This window comes from Daktulosphaira vitifoliae, unplaced genomic scaffold (assembly GCF_025091365.1).
Source record: "Daktulosphaira vitifoliae isolate Bord-2020 unplaced genomic scaffold, ASM2509136v1 Scaffold_3, whole genome shotgun sequence".
NCBI lineage: Eukaryota > Metazoa > Arthropoda > Insecta > Hemiptera > Phylloxeridae > Daktulosphaira > Daktulosphaira vitifoliae.
In genome coordinates this window covers 11009295-11030656 of record NW_026099574.1, presented here as the reverse complement: position 1 = coordinate 11030656, position 21362 = coordinate 11009295, and the positions used below count along the sequence as shown (strand labels likewise).

The 21362-nt window shown below is 28.2% G+C and overlaps 3 protein-coding genes across 4 annotated transcripts in view; all 3 read right to left on the bottom strand.

The window, feature by feature from the left end:
- Positions 1-644, bottom strand: part of LOC126900977 (uncharacterized) — an 80903-nt gene extending 80259 nt beyond the window's left edge. The window contains exon 1 of the transcript XR_007702938.1: positions 495-644. The gene's annotated coding sequence lies outside the window, so the exon portion shown is untranslated. The remainder of the gene's footprint in view (positions 1-494) is intronic.
- A 4591-nt stretch (positions 645-5235) lies between these two features.
- On the bottom strand, positions 5236-16922 carry LOC126900976 (tRNA (adenine(58)-N(1))-methyltransferase catalytic subunit TRMT61A). Of its 2 annotated transcripts, none has more exons than XM_050677052.1 (6): positions 16790-16922; positions 16355-16711; positions 16147-16300; positions 15971-16089; positions 8320-8483; positions 5236-5568 (listed from the first exon to the last, which is right to left on the bottom strand). In XM_050677052.1, the coding sequence occupies exons 2-6, from the start codon at positions 16707-16709 to the stop codon at positions 5386-5388; spliced, it is 975 nt and encodes a 324-aa protein (XP_050533009.1). In that variant the 5' UTR covers positions 16710-16711; positions 16790-16922; the 3' UTR covers positions 5236-5385. The 2 variants fall into 2 exon arrangements, with proteins under 2 accessions (XP_050533009.1, XP_050533010.1); XM_050677053.1 differs by having other exon boundaries at positions 16819-16836.
- Positions 16923-18142: 1220 nt separating this feature from the next.
- On the bottom strand, positions 18143-21258 carry LOC126900966 (tyrosine-protein kinase Shark). The gene is made up of 2 exons (XM_050677013.1): positions 20958-21258; positions 18143-20423 (listed from the first exon to the last, which is right to left on the bottom strand). The coding sequence occupies exon 2, from the start codon at positions 20394-20396 to the stop codon at positions 18342-18344; it is 2055 nt and encodes a 684-aa protein (XP_050532970.1). The 5' UTR covers positions 20397-20423; positions 20958-21258; the 3' UTR covers positions 18143-18341.
- Positions 21259-21362: the final 104 nt, after the last annotated feature.

The following is a 21362-nucleotide window of genomic DNA, read 5'->3' as shown; positions in this document are numbered from 1 at the left end:
ATTTTTATAATAACTACCAATCGTAATAACACAAGTTGATAATAATAATTCCAAAAATGTACAGAATAATAACAAAAGTATTCAGACTCCAGTAGAATTGATACATTAAATAATTACATAGACATTGTTGTGTTTAGTTGAAATAAATATAGATGGATTATTCATAACTTAGTCAAACAGAGAAATTTTAAAAATCATTACTCTATTTAATACTAGAAACTAAATTTTAAAATGGTCCCTTTTTCTATCATAAGATTAGGTTATCTATCTAGTCTAAAGCATTAAGTTAAAAGCAACAATTAGGTAATAAGCAAAATAAAACACAACATTTAATTTAAAGAATTCAATACAAAACCATTTATATTATTTTTTCTTTCAAAATTCATGTTTATACTTCTATCATCAAAGAAAAATGTTGCCTAAATTTTTGGATAGTTTCGTTAATATCCAATAAAAACTATTAAATAATAACAAAATCAATAATAAAAATATACCTGTTCATCGAAATGAATCCTCCATTTTATTCTAATTAAAAATGTTGAAGAAATATGTCTCACCTTAAATTGACATCAATTATTTTCAGACATAATTAAAACATTATTACTAAAAACCCAGTTAATGCATACGAAATAAGATAAAAATGATAAAATTTACTTACTCATTAATTTGTTAAAATAGAGAGGCACACTCAACTATGCTAAATTATTAATTTTTAAATAAAATCCCTTCATATTGATAACACTGACGTTATATTATTTACGCTTTCAGCGTCTCATCGATGACAATAACTTTTTCCGCGTATTCCCATTGGTCAACATTAATTAAATGGTTATTATCAAATTTAATAGACGTTTACGCGGTCAAATAAAAATTAGATAAGAAATAATACAATGTGTTAAATTTATTATACTTAAATATGAGTGATATTAAAAAATATTAACTATTAATCCATCTTAATTATATAATTACACTTTGTTCATTTTTTTTTCCTACAAACTAATATAATTCTATTATTTTTATCATGTAATAAATAAATAATGCAAGTAAAAATGTGGTATTTTCTTTAATTTTACTACAATAATTATGAATTTTTGAAACCATATTATTGGATTATTCAGTTAAAAACTATTTAAAACTAATCTTCATCTGTCAGTATATTGATCTGTTATACTAAATTGTAAAATATTGTAACTAATACCATATCTTCAGTATAAAAAGCTCTATATCGTAACTAAAGAAATACATTAGAGCTAGTACAATACATTTATTATAGCCATAATATCTGTACACTTGAAAATATAATAAGCATTTCAAATTTTTTTTAATTGTTAGGCTTTGGCAAAAACAAGATAACTCTATTTAAGGAAGCGGTAAAAACTAGAAATTTTTAACATGTATCCTTTACCTACCAGTAAACTTTAAAAATGCTATATTTTTCAAATTATTTAATGTAATTTTTTGATATATTTAATAGATACATTCGTCGTTTTAATCTTAATTTAGAACCGATGAAATATAATTTTGAAGAAAGATGTAGTTATTTTGTATTTGCACAGATCAATTCAATTATCAATATTATTTTTCGACTAAGTGATTCATAATAAATGAATCATTGTACCTTGTGTATATATATATATTAAATATGTATCTACTAGAAATTATATGTTACGATAACGAAACTACTTGAAAAGTAATTTCAATTAATTAAGGGTAATTTGAAAAATTAATCGTTCCTTTATTATAAGCAATTTATTCATATAAACGGTAGTATACGTTTATATGTGAAGATTTTGTCCTATCATTATTCTATCTTTCTGTACTTGACCAGAAGTTTTACCTGTGAAATTCCCCTTAATATATCTAAAGATAATGAATGAAAATTATAAAGATTAGAATAATACTATTAAATTAAATTGTGTTTTAATTTTATATTAATTACACGTTTAATATTTTTATTTTGTAATTTATTTAATATAGTAAAATCAGATGCAAATCTAGAGGGTGCACAGGGGCACGTGATCTCTCTATTGGCAATGTTATAGTTATACAAAAATATTTTCAGACCTTTTTTTGCTCATAATCAATTCAAAATAAGTAAAAGTATAAGTGTAAAAAATTCCACGAATTATGAATTCCTAAATACTTACTCATGTTAAGTGTAAGTGAAATCTCATTAAAAATAACTGCCGTTATTAAATTATAATGAACTTACTTTTATATCACAAAAGTGATGTAACTTCATTACTATTTACATAGAGTAGTTTTTAAATAGTCTAACTCCTAATCTGTTAAATAGTTTGTTAATATTATAAAAAAAAAAGTAATTTACCTAATACTATATACATATGTATGTTTTTATAAATTATTATTTGTATAAAGTATACTTGACACATGCATTCATACATAATTTTATTCTATCACCTACCACAACACATGGTATCGCGAATATGCTGTAAGAGTTTGTTTTGTTCTTATTCCTGAATCTGATATTCTAATTTCCATCTCCCACGATTCTCCAGCTGTATTCATATAATATAATACACATAGGTGACACTGACCTCTTAAGCACTACTGTAACGTGCACTCATACACGTAAGGTTGTAATGGCTCCTTTCGTGCTTGCAATCTTGCGGTGTGCGCCTCCCTAGACGTGTATATATATATAACAACTAAATGTATGTTTATATAAGATTATTTACAGGTGTCTGTGTGCGAGTATTTAAAGAACGAGCTCTTCGTATAGTCACTCTGTTGGTGGCCGATAACAAACCACAGTCTTAAAAAAAAGACTACATAGAGATCTATCAGTGAAAAATGGATAAGAAACCGGGGACTAAATTACTAACCTCAGACATTGCCATAAGTAGTGAGATACAGCAGAGAGTGAATCATTAGATAAACTACAAAACAAACTCCCAAAAACATTGCATTTATTAAAATTTAAAAGAGCCAGAATATTACATTCTAACAAGATGTCAAATAACTCATTATAAGCACAATTTGAACAAATTGTGTATGGCACCTAATTAAATTTTTACTATTCCGTATAAAAACGCAATAAATTTTCATAATTTATGAAGCAGTTATGATCCCTTAAGTCTCCATAGAATTGGCTATGAGACTCAGTAACAATAACACAATTCAAAATTATTGTACTCCCACGCTTTTGGAGCCTCACACATAGTGTTTAGAGTTTTGTTTTTAAGAAGGATATACAAAAGAAAAATTTTTATCACCCCTACAAACGAAAAATAATGTTATCTTTATCGTATAATCATTTTTATTGAGAGAATATATCGCACTTCAATCCCCTCCTCCCTCTTAACATAGTGGCCCCGCAAAATCTAGCGCCGGCATTGCAACTATGTATATATTTCTTGATAGATTTTCGATCGAAGATGCATACTTTATTGTTGAGTATTAGAGTAATTTATAAATTATATACAATAAAACATTGGAATATAATGAATACATAAAACCTCACGACAAATAAACAATTAATGAGTAAAGATTTTTAACCGAATTCCAGATGATGACTGGGTCTAAGAATTTATTTCAATAGGCCAACATAATTTAATTATAATTTATAGAATTAATATAGAATTTAAAACGTAATAATTATATTTGAACACTAGCTTGGTAAATCTTATAATTAGATTTACTGATATAATTTTTAGGAACAAGAGTAGACAATTTTTTAGTTAACGTTTAAAGTATTTCGTACCATAATTGCTAAAAATCAGTCTCAATCTATCAAAGAAAAAATCAGTCTTGTTAATATTGGTCACACAGTATCAAACCCTAAGCAGTGGTTGACAATAAGCGGTCCACGAATATTTATTATAATGAATTTGTTCACAAAAACTAATTTTTATTTTTTTTAACTACCGTTCTGCTTTAGAAATTAATTACCGAACTTTGCTCAAAAGTCTAACCATCTAAATCAAACCAAATGTATGAGAGGAATTCTACAAAAACTAAATAAGAATCTAAAAAAGTGACATTTTCTACAAATAAAGTTAACAGTTTTACAACCACACTGGACTGATGCACACTGGAATAGTGTCTCATGTTCTACTACATTTCATTACTTTTGTATACTCAATCGATACGAAAATCAACAACGTTGTTGATAAACAATCGGTTCATAACCTGAATACTACAACGGCCGTCTTTCTCTCTATATATATACCATAGGCTACACAGCTTAACATACCTCACATGTCTCGTTGAACCCCATGACCCTGAATTTAAAGCACATACTATATATGTACATATAGCACCGCATCTTTCTTACTCTCCTTCCTTATACATTTTCATTTTCATTTCATCTACGATATCATATCCGACATACATTATTTTATACCGACTATATTAAATTTCGTTAGCACAAGTAAAAAATACAACGTGCATTATTATCATTTCGTGTCTGTAAACCTAATATATTTGTATATAAAATAAAATAGTTTTATTTTATTACAAATCGATGTGCTTGCCATTGATCAGAAAAAAATTTCAAAAAATGTCGTGCATATAAGAACAACGTGTGACGTTTGTCATTTATGTTTGTATAAAGTATATTTTTTATTCTAATATACTCTATATTTAAACAATTTTAAAAATGAGAGAAAAATAAAATTAACCGAAATCATACTTGTCAATATGTTTTCAAATAATTATAAAAATATATTGAAAATTAAACATCTACGCTATGCAAAATAAAAGATCTAAGCAATAACATATACGTTTATTTTCTCGCTAGAGTTCTTAAAAAGTAATCCCTATGTTGTCAGTCAATTAAATAGATTTTATTACTAAATTAAATAATACAATATTCATAGGTAAAAAATAAATGAAACCATTCCTATGAACCGCAGTGATTACCAATGATCTTGACAAAGGTAAAACTGGAATAAAAATAATATCGTAAATGTAATAAATGAAAAACAATGAGAAACGTTCACTTCATTGTTCTTATATTTTTAACCCCTAGAGATCTTGGTGTACAGATGACCTATTCTGTGTATTACGAGACCTCCATGCGCTGGAGAGAGAATACTGTGCACATAAGTTTTATCTAGTCTGGTGTATTGGCTAATGCGCTTCTTCTTATGCAAGGATAAATGTCGATCCATAAATAATCGTAAACCTCTATTGTCAACGCTACCGTTTTTCTTCTACAAAAACAACGGCGCAATGGTTGGGATAATATTGATATTATTGAACTATACGCAATACGTTTTTTTCAATTTATTTCTTATTTTTTATTTCATAGCGCCAGCGCAATCGTATAGTCAAAGTATCAAAATGTAAAACAAAAAAATAAAACGAGAACAATATCATTTCATCAATACAACTTTTATCGAACAATCGTCTTGTTTAACATCATTCTGTCGTCGTCTGTTGGTCTTCTTCGTCTTTTAGTGGTTGAGATAGTGTTTGTGATTGTTGGTAATGAACCCCAACATAAGTGGCCGAAGTCAGATAACCCGTATGGCCGCGTGTAGAAGGATCTGGTACACAGGCTACAAATTTTTTTTCAGTACTGTTTGAATCGTCAGCGGCCGACTGTAATAAAAATTTGACAATATAATACGTTTAAAATATTGTAAACATTTATGGAGTCCATAAAAATACAGTGAATTTCTACAGTAATAATTACGACCAGCAGCACATAAGAGAAGATCATAGAAATTGGAAACTGAAAATGAAATCGACACGCCGCGATAAGAATCAGCTATAAGTAATGCAATAACATATTAAAGTATGATCATAAAGATTTGAAAAAAAAAACCTATGTGTTCCTATGAATAATTGTAGTTTCTATACACTCGATGGCAGCTAATAAAACATCATCGTAATCCTTGAACAGTGAGCGCTTAAGAATGAATAATGAGTAGGTGAGTAAACATCAAGGACTTGGCGTATTTTATATAACAATGCGTATTTTTAATATGCTAAACGGGAAATACGGCGTAGAGACATACTTGATGACAAGACCAGAAATTAGGGTTCAAGTACACGGTGGAAACTATTATAATGATGATTTACACATCGATGCATAATTGTGGATACGTTTTAAATCATCATCATTAGTTTCGTCATAGCGCTTCTTACTCATGTAAAAATACACAATATTTTCTAAAATACTACGAGTATATGATCAAATGGTTTTCAACACTTAATACGACACTAATGTACATATGGACATTCAAATGACAGTTGGAAATAAGTCTTACCGCGTTTTCCGGTATTTCTCGTTCTCTCCTAAAAATTCTATCTAAATGTAGTTGCATTTAACATTTATTTTTCTAATTCTACAAGTTATTTGACGTTGATAAGTAATATTTTCTTTTAAACGCTAATGTAAAACATAAAACTATATTCAGTCAGTTTTCGAGTGCATAAATATGTTTTTAAAACAGACGTTATTCTTCATTTAATTGAATTTTTATCACTATCCTATTATAATACAACGTGTCAAAGTCAGATTACTTAAGAAAATGAGCTCATGAATTGTACACTTATTGAAATAAGAAATCCTATTTCGAATAGATCACTAGTATGTTTGTCATCGACTAATATCAAATTTTAGAAAGTCAAGTAGCAAAAATAGTATATAATATTTTCTCAATTGGATAAAAAAAAATTACGTTTTTAACTATTTTACAATAAAAAATAATAATAATAAAAAGAACTCGCTGTTTTTCAACGCGTAACAATTAGAACTTAAATGTTCAACAACTAAGTTAAGTAAATCACAATATAGATTTTAAAAATTTGAAGCAGAAAAATTAATATCAGTTTGCTGCTTACTCGTTTAAATCTTGGAAAATAATTTAATGCTTTAAACAAATAAATTTGAATATTGTTTATGATCGAGTAATCATGAATCAGCCACATGTCTTTTTGTCGAAACGCACCGCATTCGAAGAATCAAAACAGTGGTGGTTAGGGGCGTCGATCGATTGTCATAGAAATACAAGTTCTAAGACCATGTTATTAAGTTAGGGATTTATAGTGTTTATATGGTGATCAGATAGATGGTGTCCAAATGTTAATAATAATGATGTCAAATGGGCAATAATTAAAAAAACGATAGTGTCGTAATAAACAAAGATTTCGAGGAAAAAAAATCGCTTCACTGGTTTTAGATCGTTGTATCTTGTAATATACTACTGTGCTGTCAGAATAGCTGCCGATATTCCTCAATGGCCAAAGGGAAATAGTATATAATTAAGACAAGCCAAATGCTTCGATAGGGGATCACTTTAAGCAGTACTTCCAAAACATAACGTACGGAACGGATAAAAAAAATAGTATCGCGATGTAAAGTTAACAAAAAGGAAACTATGAACCATTTCCGTTTGTAAATGTGTGCATTACGTGTATGCATAGACCACAAGAAAAATAGAAACGTATTTTTACAATGAATATTCGATAATATAATACCATATCAAAGTAATATTTTAATTTCTAAAAAATAAACTATTCAATTCTCTATACACGAATACCGCATGCTTAATTCTCGACTTATTTTTTCAGTCGGGGTTTCTATTGCATAGTGTCAGGAAAAGTGAAACTGTTGAAGTAATTTTTTTAGAAAAATAAGTTACCAAATTACACGCGATATTAAGAGTGTGGTAGGGGGACTACCATCCTTTACCATATTAAAATTATTACTTTCAAACATTAATATTATTTTGATTACCGTTATTATATTCTTCGGGAACTATTATGGAGAATTGTATGGTCGTCGCACACGTCGTCTTTTGATAACCACATATGCGCACATGGTATCAACGAATAGTGCTAGGATGCACGCGGTTTCCATTAAAAGATCAATTAGCCGAAGTATGATAAACAAAATCCAGAGGAAGCGACGGAGGATCGTACGGGACACATCGGAATCTGAACAATTTACCCATAAAGAACCGAACGGCGGCGACTCCGAGGAAATAAGGTGGTCTCGATAAAAATTATAACGTTTGACATGGACCAGTTCTGTATGATTTTGTCGAAAACAAATTATCCGGACGACCGGTCCAGCCGGCTCAGTACCGGTTCGCTGTGCGTATGAAATAAAGGAGACCCGTAGCGGCGACGTACGCCCTCACAAGCACTTCACGTGCTCGTGTGTGTAGATATTTGTATATCCGTCCGTAATGCATACAACATAATACCTACGTTATTACTTTTTTTAATATCATTTTTTAATTTTCGACGCGTTATTAAAACACTGCATCTTACAACATGAAAATCATTTCCTGCATCAAGGTAATACGCACGATCATAGGATCATCTTCGACGGCCACTTACTTGATCGGAAGGCAACGAGGGAACAACTACAGTTCGATTCACCACTTGATATTCTTTCTCTAGACATTCTATGGTTTTCAGATGTATAAATCCGGAGTCTTGCAGAACTTTACACGTGCGGATCACTTGCTCGATACACGGCGAAAACGTGCATATCCTACCACCTGAAAATCGTATAATCGTTCTTTAATTAGAATAAACATACGTGATTGACGTTTATTTGTAAAAACAGAACATTTACATCAAGTCGTACTGAAGTTCGAGTGAATAAATATAGAATTCATCATTACGTTGCATTAATACGATACAAAAACACATATAATTAAAATTAACTTTTAAATCGAGTTTATATGATTTACCTATCGCATAAGTAATTTATAATATTCGCATATAGAACCAGTTACAGTATAAATCTTATATGTTGCGCACGATCTAAAAACGACCCACAGTAAAAGTTCAAGAGGAAGGTGTATGTTTTAAAACCATTTTAGTTGTAATACCAAGCTAATAACACTTAGTTAGTTGCATAGGTAATCACGACGTGCAATATTTTTTTTTATGTTCTATAACTATGCAATTAATTACTATAAATTACAAAGTACAGAATATTCACTCTTAAAAAAAAAATGGCCAAATCTTCACATACACGCACTGGTAATTTTTAACGCATACAATGTAAAAGGAAATTTTGACAAATAGTAATAAAAATGTTATATTTGTACATGAATTTTCGATACTTTATGTCAAAATTACACCTTTTATGTGCAAAAGTAACTTGTATATTAAAAGTATACTGAGTCATGAGAATTATGGGATTATTTCTTATAATGTTTTTTATTTAAACACATCAACATTCAGCATTTATTTACTTTTATTACATGACAGACCAAATAGCTTTACATAAATTATATCACTTCAAATACCTTCTTCTCAATTACCCAGACATACTCTATCGTTTAAAATAGAAGCTACACTGAACTAAATACAGAAAATATTTCGTTCCATTAAAATTATAATACATTTAGTTATGTAATGTATTCAAAAATTTATATTTGACTAACATTGAATACAATACTTGGTAAAAAAGGATTAAAGTTAGCGTAGGACAGCGAAAATCGTGAGAGACACGGGAAAAAATACATCGAAACTATTATCAGTAAAGACGATTTAGAATAGTAATGATGGGTATGAACTAAATAACGTTACCAAAGATTTTGATTAAACTTAGCACGAGTATATTGTTGAAATTTCAAAAAAGAAGCGTAACAAGAAAACGTGCAATGTCCATCATGATTGCGAGTGACTTGAAATAGCTCTATCCGAGTTCCCAGATAGAAGAAAGTGATCTATACCAATGTTAAATTATTATATGTTGATATTACTAACTAAAAAATAGAAAAGTTGTGTGCAAAACAAATGTACTTCCAATTTAGTATTTAGTAATTTAGTACTTCCAACTCGACAATGAAATTAATAAAATTGTAAAATTATAGTAATTAATAGAATCGTGACCTAATATTGCAAGATTATATAAAAAAACGTATTTATTCTATTTATTAGTTTACTCAAGAATCGAAAATAAAAATAAAACTCATATAATTGAAAAAAATGTACAAAATACTAGGAAGAAAAACAGTGCTCAGATGTTAGCCATTGATTAATATTGTTTAATTAACACAAGTATTATGTATTACATTAAAAATTGGTTTTCTTTGTGTTTTAAAAAAAAATTTTTATTGTAGTTTTTATTAACTAATATTAATTTATTATGAACCGCATATTTTACCATTTAATATTTTAATTAGTAATATATTTATACTTAAACACATATACAATTTATGGTCGATCTAGTGATCGACTATTTAGATTTAGATTTCTTCTAAAATAATAACAATTTAGAGATTTTGTTTAGCTATTAAAATATTATTTATTTTAAGGGTACCAATAGGGTTGTAGTCGTTTTCTCAGTTACACAATTTTCTATCATATGAACTAGTTAGACATGTATTTTTCTATTTGAAAAAATAAAGTTTGTACTCTTATAAGATATAAGAAATAGTTCTAAAAAATATTTAACCACTCAAAAATCTAAAAATAAATACTACTAAACAAAATCAAACAAATCTTTTCTCAAAATTATTATGAAAACGTTGAATACAATTTGAGTTCTTATAATTTATTAACAGATCTATATTTATGTCAGAGAATACGTTTATAATGGCTACACTGGTATAAAAAAAAAACTAGGCTAAAGAATGCGCTGTTTTAATTAATAATAATTTACCACATGTCAGATAGGTGACACAACAACTGTAACACATCGTTAAGTTAAACGAGTTTGATGTATAATCGCAGCTATCATTGTTTTATTTTCACTGGGGGGGTCGGTTAGTGATGAAGCATGACATTTCTAAAAACACTATCATAGTGTGGTAAACGACAGAACGACCAACAAGACAGCTGACTGACAGGACCTGTTTTGAAAAAATATCTCTTCTTTAGCTCATTACAGCTGACCAAATGAAATATGATTTTTACTTATCCTATAATTTTTTTCAAAATAATTAATAGAATAGTTCAAATAATTATACATATTTTTTAAATAAAAAATTTGTATGACGAAATTTAAAAATTTACTATTTATTATCTATTTAAATATATTGTTTATATCTGTATTGCAAATATTCAATCTAAATAATGGTAAGCAGCCGATATTAAATAGACTAATAAAAATAATATTCACAAATGAGGAAAAATTTTAATTTCCATACCCAAGACTGTAAATTGTCAAATATTTTTGAGAAGGGTCTACATTTCCTGGCCCCCCTCCCTTTAGTTACAGTCTTGTCTGTATTGAAGATTAATAAATTGGGGTGATTTAACGTTTAATAACCTACAAGCGCATAGATTTTGTATTGAAAAAACATTCGAGAATGTAAAAAATATTGCTCCCATTATACATACCACTTTTTCTACGCATTCATTTTTTTCTTACGCTATTATTCAATAACAAGTAAACTTATACAAGTGAAAACATCGACAGTAACAGAAAAACTGAGCGTGTAATTGAAAAATGTATGCATATAAAAACATACACAACTAAGTGAGCATATATCGAATAACCCTATCTTTGCAGAATATCGGGCAGCAAACTTCCCCGCATAAATAAGACTTAATTAACCCGAAGAGTACGGATGGACACAGTTAATACAACGGCCAGTGCACACATCGAATTTAAATAATACCCGGCTTTATTCGCACTGATAAAATGATATATAAGCGCACCATGATGTCTCTCACTAATGAGAACTTATCAGACATCTCCTCTCTCTTCTCCCAATACAAAAGTACATACATACATAATAATAGTATTAATACTCGCGCATTGTCATACATTCTGTTGGTCTAACCGCGTTAACAACTGACGATTCCTTATGTTATTTTTGTATTGTTACTTATTTAAAACTTATTTAAAACCTGTCTAAAATTCTCAAAAATTATACCGATATTACTTTAGAAGTATTATCTTAATAGTTTTTTAATGGTAATATAAACAAATTTTACAATACTTTTTCGTGCAAAATGACAGAATGTTAAAATTAGAATTTTCAAAGATATTTATTCAAACACGACGTTACGTCAGAACATAAAATTCTAAATGTAATTTGTTTATTTATTAAGCAGTTGATGAATGTCAGCTTGAAACATTACTAATCACATGTCTTCGGCAGAGTCAAACTATCCATCTTAGGCTTGGGTCAAAAATAGTAACCCTCGATTTAGAGAGCAATCTCCCGTGGAGGAGGTCACAGTTTATGAAAAGCATTTATATACTAAATTGAAAACGCGTAAAACAAATAAACGAAATATTAACATACAAGATACGCGTGGAATAATTTATAGTACATATTTTACTACCAAGAAATATTGTACAATGAATTAAATAATATTATTATTTAATCACTTAAAACGAAATCGTTTCAACGACCATGAACACTCATTGTGATACGACGAATGTAGTCATGATTTGCATGAGCCAATTTCATATCGTTCGATTCGCCAGCGTGTAGACTAGAAATGAGTCGGCTAATTAAAAAAGGGCTCTGGAAGAAGAGTAATAATTACTAACGGTAAATGTTCAAATTTTCAAATACGTGAATACCACAATAAGGTCGCAGAGGTCCTAAAATATAATCTATTATGAAAAAGTATGAGCAAGAGCTCAAAATAAAGTTTTATTATTAGACGAGATGTGGTTTTGCGCTGGGAAACGACATAGATGATCACTGGTGCGACTAACCCGCCGGCTAGGGAGCAAAACGCAGAAAGTTTCCCTCTCTGTTCGTCCAAAAAACAACAGCATAATGATCTACAATATTTAATCTGGTTGTGTAATAACAGCCGCGGATACTCTGATTTCGTGATGGGATTTAGATAGATATTTATTGCTGATCTTGGTAATCCTTTGCTGCTAACGAACGGTTCCCACGGTCAGCTCGCCCGCACCAGATAATGAATTTATAGCTGGCGGTAACGCACAAACATTTTCTTTTTCCATTATATGCCCTAATTTTTTTAAAAATTCTTTTTCCTATCGGTCACGAGCACGATATTATTGTAATTTTACTATTACGCAAGATGCACCTATGCCGGCAATGGATCATCAGCCAATTTATAGGAACAAAAATACCTTAGTCAAACGAACGGGCAAATGATTTTGTTAATATAATCTACCTTAAGCCACATCTTGAACAGTTTTTGCGATCACTACGACGAACACAAACAAACAATATGTGTGTTCTTTAATGTGTACATTAATTTAAAGAAACTTAATTATCTGACCAATAAAGTCTCGTATCTTCTCCTCGGGTGGCGACCGGCATCCTTTGATCTGTTACATTGCATGCACTCAATTATACACACACACACATATCGTTATTACACTAAATACATCATAACGTTAATAATATAATAACATGCACCGAAATCAAAGCTTGTGGTCGCAAGTGTGCCTTCTTCTTCGCAACTCTTCAGCGCACAACTCGAGCGCCGCAGGTAAATAAATCTTCAATAGGAAAATATGATGATATTATATTTTATCTGAATTAGAAGATTCCTACGATACATTCTTAACAACGAGCGGCGTGTGTTTACTACTAATTGACGTACAGTACTTGGCACTCATAATTCACTGGGATCAGACGGTACGATGCATCGCTATTGATGTTGTACATGGCACGCAACGAGGAAGACGAGACCACTGCTACAGTGCAAACTACTTTGGTCGAACCCCATGAAAATCTTAACCGTGGTAGACGTAATATATTACCTTTATATTATATTGAGACATCTTAAAAACACCCGAAGGGTCTGTATATATGGAAATATCCATGTCCGATTCTTATGGATACTCATACTAATATTACTACAAAAAATAAATATTTTCAACAAAATTTCACACGTACCGTTGAAACCGGTACTTGCCAGTAATAAATGTCCACAAAACAATCACCACCCAGATCAAAATATTTTGGCGCTTAGTTTGTCGCCGTAGGTGAACTATATGAACAAGTTAATCCAACATTATTTAACCGCCAATTATTAGATGATTACACGGTGTAGAGTTTATTCAATGTATGTACAAATAAACATGTCAATTATAACAGCTGAGTTTAAATTTCAGAATTTTGATTAAATTTTTATTGAACTTTTAATTGTAGTCAATAAAAAATGGAAGTTGTAGAGCTGATAAGACTTTATTTATATAAGATATTTTACAAATGTCACTGTCTTTTTTGAACACGATTCACGTATAAAAACTAACCATACAATAACACATACTATAGTTATTACTCTAAGAAATTTTTTATTTATTCAGGGCTCTATCTTAGAAAGGTATGAGAGAGTGAAATAATCTTCCACAACAATTATTTTAATCAATACAGTCGGCAGTTTAATACAAGTTAAAGACCGTTTTTACTTATTATATTTTTGTAATAAACATTAAGTTTGATTTAAAATTAGTCGACAATTTTGAATATGAAAAATCCAAACCCTGCAATAAAAGAAAATTGGAGTTCCAGCTCTGAACTTATTAAGCGAATGTAAGACTTTTCATACACATGATTTTTGAACACTTATAAATTGAACACATGACCGGTTCCCATGAATACGACTACATAGTAACAATATTTTTACAATAAAAAATTTCAATAGTTTTTTCTTGTTGCAATCTGGTGTTCATGACAAGAAAATGAAAGTGGATTAATCTAGACGCACTTTAATTAGACCAAGATTAAAGAATATCAAAGTGCGCTATTGCCTCCAGATCTCAGATAGTAGCACTGATGCCTAAGTTCCACTAGGGCAGTTACTCAATCTCCAAAATGGATTGATGGTCGGTTGATGTTTGCGATGTAAAAATACCATTATAAGTAATTAAAATATTAATGATTGTGTGTTGGAGTTTTTGTAAATATGAAGACTTTTTAATCCACTTCATTTTTAAAAAATATATTTGCTAAAACATTATAACCTGAATAATAATTTTCATTCAATAAAAATTGTCATAATGATTATCAAAAATATACTAGGCATAATATACGAATTACTACAAATTATTGACAGTCTGATCAATTACAATTCAATACAAGTCTATTATTGGATATTATTTGTTTAAAAATGTCATACCACGAGTATACAATCTATTTCCAACAACAGTAATAAAAAAAAACTTAAACTTAACTTTATAAATTAAACTTAACTCAACTCAACATTAATTATTTTTTTTTTTTTTACACATTTTTTATTGGGTCGTTGAAAATGTTTTGGATATCTTCAATAATATTTTTTTAATTACCAAAATAAATTATCTAACAATAAATAACATATTCTAGTCAATAGATTATACACCTTCTAATTTTTACCAGTTAATGAAAGATAATTGTAAAAGAGTGAAAGCAAAAAAAATTACGTCTTGCAATTTTTAAGGTATGTGTAGCAATTTTAAAATTTAAAAATGTTTGCACTATATAGCTTAATTCATAAATGATATATTTAATACCTTTAAATATAGCTACACATTATTCACTAATTTATTATTTCATCTATATTCTAAAATATTTACAAGTTTTTTCAAGAAAAAAAAAAATTTCTATGAAAAATATTAATATATTATTCAAGATACCACAAATTGTGAAATAAAAATCACCAGTAATGCTGATCTCTATGTACATGTATTTCAGATGAAATATAAATATATTTGGTAGTTGAAATATTAAAGTATGCTTCTCCTGGTAAATGTCCAAAAAGATACTTTAATAATACGTAATAAGTAAAAAAAGGTCAAACAATTTGGAGGTGATGGTGAATGATTTTAATCATGCAACACCCATAAAATTTGACATTGGTATTACTGAGAATTACAAAATGCAAAAGATTTAAGTACATTAACAGAGGCGTATTTATTTATTTAGAGTTTTATACCCACAGTAAAAATATTCCTCTTGATCCTAACCATTAATACAACTACATTATCAATTTTACTATTACTAATAATTTTTTTTTCCAAACAATAATAACGCCCTTAAAATTTTAACATTGGAGTCCCATACTCTCCTTGCCTAACTAGGTATCCTGGAACAAATTTTACCTGATGGCTTTAAAGCTCTAGCAGCATAAGGAACAACTAAATGAGGATGAGGTAAATCCAAAAATACTGCATCCGCTTTTCCGGTTACATTATCACAAAATCCATTCTGGCAAACATCTCTAAACAATTTTATTGTATTATTTTAAATTATTTAAACAATCGTTTAAATTATTTACCTGCATTGACATGTAACAATATCCTGAATTTTATGTAATTTAAACTCTTTCTGAGCCTGTTCAGCTCTCTGTTCATGAAAATCATATGTATATACATGACCAAAAGGTTTTACTCTCAAAGCCATAGAATGAGTCAATGACCCACTACCAGTGCCTAAATAAAAGATAATGGTACCATAAATTGTTTAAAATATCATAATTTACATACCTGACTCAACAACAATACTTCCAGGTTTAAGTTCTAATAAATACATAATTAGACTAATATCTGGTGTATAAATAATTTGTGTTCTATGAGGTAGAGTCTGTGTCCATAATTCAGGTGTGGGATGTAATACATGTGCCCAACCATTTGATAGATTAACTTTAGAACCATATCGTTTTCCAAATAAGGAAGATATTTTTAAAGCACCATATTTAGTTTGCATGACATTTTCAATTATTTCACCTTTACGATTTTCAATCATTGATTGAGCTCGAACAGCATACATGTTCTGTGGATTAATATACAAAATAACAGTGTCATCTTCTTCAATAATATCTTTATAGCCATTAAAACTCATATCTAAAATAAATAATAATTATAATTTGTTATACTCTCAACAAAGTGCAATAATATCAAAGATATGTGAAATATACATACTACTTTAATAAATATCAAATCTATTTAACCTAATGAATTATGAAATGCTTGTAATTTTATACATTTATGTAAAACAAATCATTTTAACTTGAAATTGACGTTATCAATTTTTTAAATGTTCCATAATAAATAAGTTTCAGGATATCTTACTAATATAACCTTCAATAGTATCAGTTCTCACAGTTATGGAAATTTTTATATCCCTCGAATACGTAACATTTTTTTACATGCAACTCTCTCGATAACTCCATGATTTAATTAAAAAATAAAAATATCACTTAAATATTAATAAGTTATGTAGAATATATCAAATTTCTAATGCCAAAAAATTGTAATTGTGCTTATTGCTGGTTGGCGGACTTATTAATGTATTTGTTTAATTTTTAAAAATGAAAAATTGTCTTATCGTTATTCATAATCAATAGATTAAAGTACAAAAAATTATTTATTATTAAGATAAAAATTAGTTCAATAAAATAAAATAAAATGTTGACATTGAGGTTTATTAAAATAATTTTAATTTATAAGAACAAAAGTATTTTTTGTTTGACAAAATATTCTGACTCGCATTATTCTTATTAATAATATGAGTTTTCATATTAAATCTGGCAAAACAAAATGTCTATTCTTTAATTTTTTGAAAAAATAATATTCTTATATAATAACCATGATACCATCAAAAATATTAATGCATATATATAACAAAAATAGATCATTTATTAAATATTCATTTTATAATACAGTAGTAAATTTAACATTTAAATACATCTCATCATACTCTCGGTGAAACATAATACATTAAATAATTGCATAACAAAACAGAGTTACAAGTTTATACATATAAAATATGGACGATTTGATAGTTTTTATTGAATTTTTATAATTATTGAAATATAATATAAAATAATTTATACAAAATTACTGAGCCTATCAAAAGATCTTAAAATGTGTAAATGTGTAAATGTGTAAAAAAATCTGAGAAAATATTGTAAAATAAAATAACTGTTTCTTATAAAAATAAAAATATATTAATAAGACTATATTGATAAAATTTGATCTATTTTTATAACTACAAAAAATTGTTTATTTTTTGATTTAGAATATTAATAATTGTTGAATAAAAAAATATTAAAATTACAAATTTATTTTGTAAAAAATAACATTAGCTATTAAAATAATATAAAATATGTTTTTACAATAAAATAGTAATTATTTAACAAAATACATATACTTATAGTATAAATAACAATAAATTTAAGAAAAATATGTATTTTAAAAATTATAATAGACAGTATAGTTATAAATAGATATATGGGAATTCAAAAAACAAAAATTATCAGTAAATATAAAAAAATTTACTAAATTTTAAAAGATAACAAAATATTGTTCATAACTCTTATTAATAATATAAGGTATTAATAGCATTAACAAAATATCCATAACGATAGTCAATAATAATTTTAGTATAGAAATTCAGTTAATTCTTCATTAAAAATTAAATGGTTAAAACTATTGTCTAATAGGAAATAAAACTTAATATACTAGGGCACTTTTAAAGTTTGATAAAATTTTTGAAATTTTCGTAATCTGAGTCTGAAGCAAAAATTTTAGACAGTTGACTGAATGTAGGCCGTTCTTTAGGATTATATGCCCAACACATCTCCATGGTTTTATAAACTTCATTAGGACATCGTGCAGTTCTTTGTAATCTTTCACCTTTTTCTAAAATACCAATCACATCTACACCTTTCATGTCACCATAAGGTTGTTGTCCATATGAAAACATTTCCCATAATGTTACACCATAACTCCATACATCACTTGCACTGGAAAATGTTCCATAATTGCAAGATTCTGGTGCATACCACTTAATAGGCCAACGTCCACCATGTGAAGCTCTATAATAGTCTTTATCAATATTCAATGTACGAGATAATCCAAAATCACTTATTTTTGCTTGATGTCTATCAGCTAAAAGTATATTCCTAGCTGCTAAATCTCTATGTACAAAACGTTTTTGTTCTAAATAAGACATACCTGAAGCAATTTGAGCAGCCCACATTTTTAATTCATAATTAGGACTAACTAATTCAGGATGTGCTACTATATACGTTAGCATAGAACCCAGTGCTATAAGTTCCTGTACCATTAGTAAAGGAGGACCTTCACATATACCAATCAGTTTAATTACACATTCGTGGTCTAAACTCATCATAACTTGTGCTTCACGTAAAAACTCAGATTTATTTGCTGATGACATATCATACCTAAGCATTTTTATGGCAACTTTTTCTTCGAAACCTTCTCGATTTTGATATACACCTTTATATACAGATCCAAATTCACCTTCTCCAATTACTTCATCTAAAATTAAATTATCTCTCATGATATTATCTTGGAAATCTGTTTGCTTAGGTTTTGGTTTCTTCAATGTTTTACAAGGAAATCCTTTTGGTAATGGAGGTATCACAGCAGGAACTATAGGCACTTCTAATTTATTAGGTAAACCATCTGGGAAAAGTGTATAATGTTGTATTAAATGCTCTAAAGAATCGAGATATGGACCATTATCAATGAAATAATATTTATCTCTATCTTGTACTTGAAAATGGTAACATTGATCACCAGATAACATTGATAAAACATATCCACTTTGTCTATTTAGTCTGATTAAAAAGCTACCATCAATACCTTTGTTTTTTAGTATACTGGTTGCTTCATGACGATCAAGTTTTCCATGATACCACTTATCACGTCTTGATAATGGCATTGGAGGAACATATTCTTTTAATAGTCTTTCAATTTCAACATGTCCATTTGTATGGGCAATATCTGCAGGTGTAAGATCACCATAGGTTCTAGGTTTTGATGGAGCATTCATAGACAACAATAAAGTTACAATATCCATGTGACCTCTACTTGCAGCTTCATGCAGAGCAACCCATCCCGTAGATGAATTTCTTAACTGAATATTTGCACCTCCAATGGTTAACAAAACTTTTACTGTACTTAATAAATTATTTTGACATGCAAAATGCAATGGTGTATAACCTTCAGTATCACGGCAGTTAACATTAGCACCACATGAAATAAGTTTTTCAACAATTTGATCATGGCCCATTTGACTAGCTAAATGTAATGCAGTTTGACCTTCTTGATTCTTAGCTTCAAGATTTCTATAACCACATTTCAACAATTCAGAAACAACTTTACAATTAGCTTGTGTAATAGCTCGATGCAAAAGATTAGTGCGTCCATGTCTTCTAGTATCATGAGGTGGAGGATCTTTAACTATAGGTTTAGTAAGCTGTACTCCTAAACTTGGATCATTTACTTTACTATAATACTCAATCAAGGTTTCAAGCCCATGCATAATATTTTGTTCATCAATAGAGAAAAAAGCATCCTCACCATGTCGTCTAATTTGATAATGAACTATTTCATTATTTTGTAAAACACAAAGTACATAATCTCCAGATGCAGAATTACTTTCTCGAACTAAAAATAAACCATCGTCTTTAATCTCATGATCCAATAAAATTACTTCAGCTGTATCTCTAGATATCTTTCCATGATACCAACGAATGTCTCCTTCATCACTATTCATTTTTTTTTTTTTTCAATTTGATAAAATCTATAAGTAAACAAATTATTTTTTAATTTTGTTGGTTAAAACTTAATTTTTAAATCATTTAAATTGGTATTTCAATAAAAGTATCAAAGAAACATCTCACTCTTAACTAAAGCAAAAAATGATACTTAACATTCATTATCATATAATATAATGACTACATTTAGCAAGCTTAATTAGCATGAAATCTTATTTAATCAAAAAGATTTAATTGGTGAGTATATATTATCTTATAATATTTGGTTGCTTGAGAATTACTATTAAAGACTGTAAACAGGATTAAACTTTGAATACTACATATTAAAACATCCGATTTTAACTTGTTTAATATTTTATATTAATAAAACATTTGACAAAAAAGGACAATTCCAGTTTTTCTCTATACCCTTTATATAAACAATGAAAATATATATGTATTATGTATTCTATCTATATAAATAATTTGTATTAACAAAAGTTAAGTCAATAAAATAAAATACACATATATCAAGGCTAAAGCTAATAATAATAAAAATAATAAAAACTCTTGCATCTCACCATATAAATTAAAATTATTTAACTCAACTTTCCATGTTCTAGTTTGATATTACAAAACTTAAACTATTAAATGAATTTCATTAAAATTATAAAAATAATTATTTAATAATTGAATTTAAAGTAAAAAAAGGGTCAAATTAATTTAAAGATAATTTTTTTTGTACTTTTAGTATAGAAAAATCTTATAACAAAAGGTTTAAACAATAATAACAAAAGAATAAAATTAAAAAACATAATACTCAATCAAGAACCATTCATCTTCGACTTCAATCTGTGTGATTTCATATCAATGCACATTATCAACCAATTTAAGTATGATAGATAAACCTTAATATAACAGCTAACTTAATATACAATTTTTATCAACAAATTTTTACTATAATTATTGTTATCAGATATTAGGTA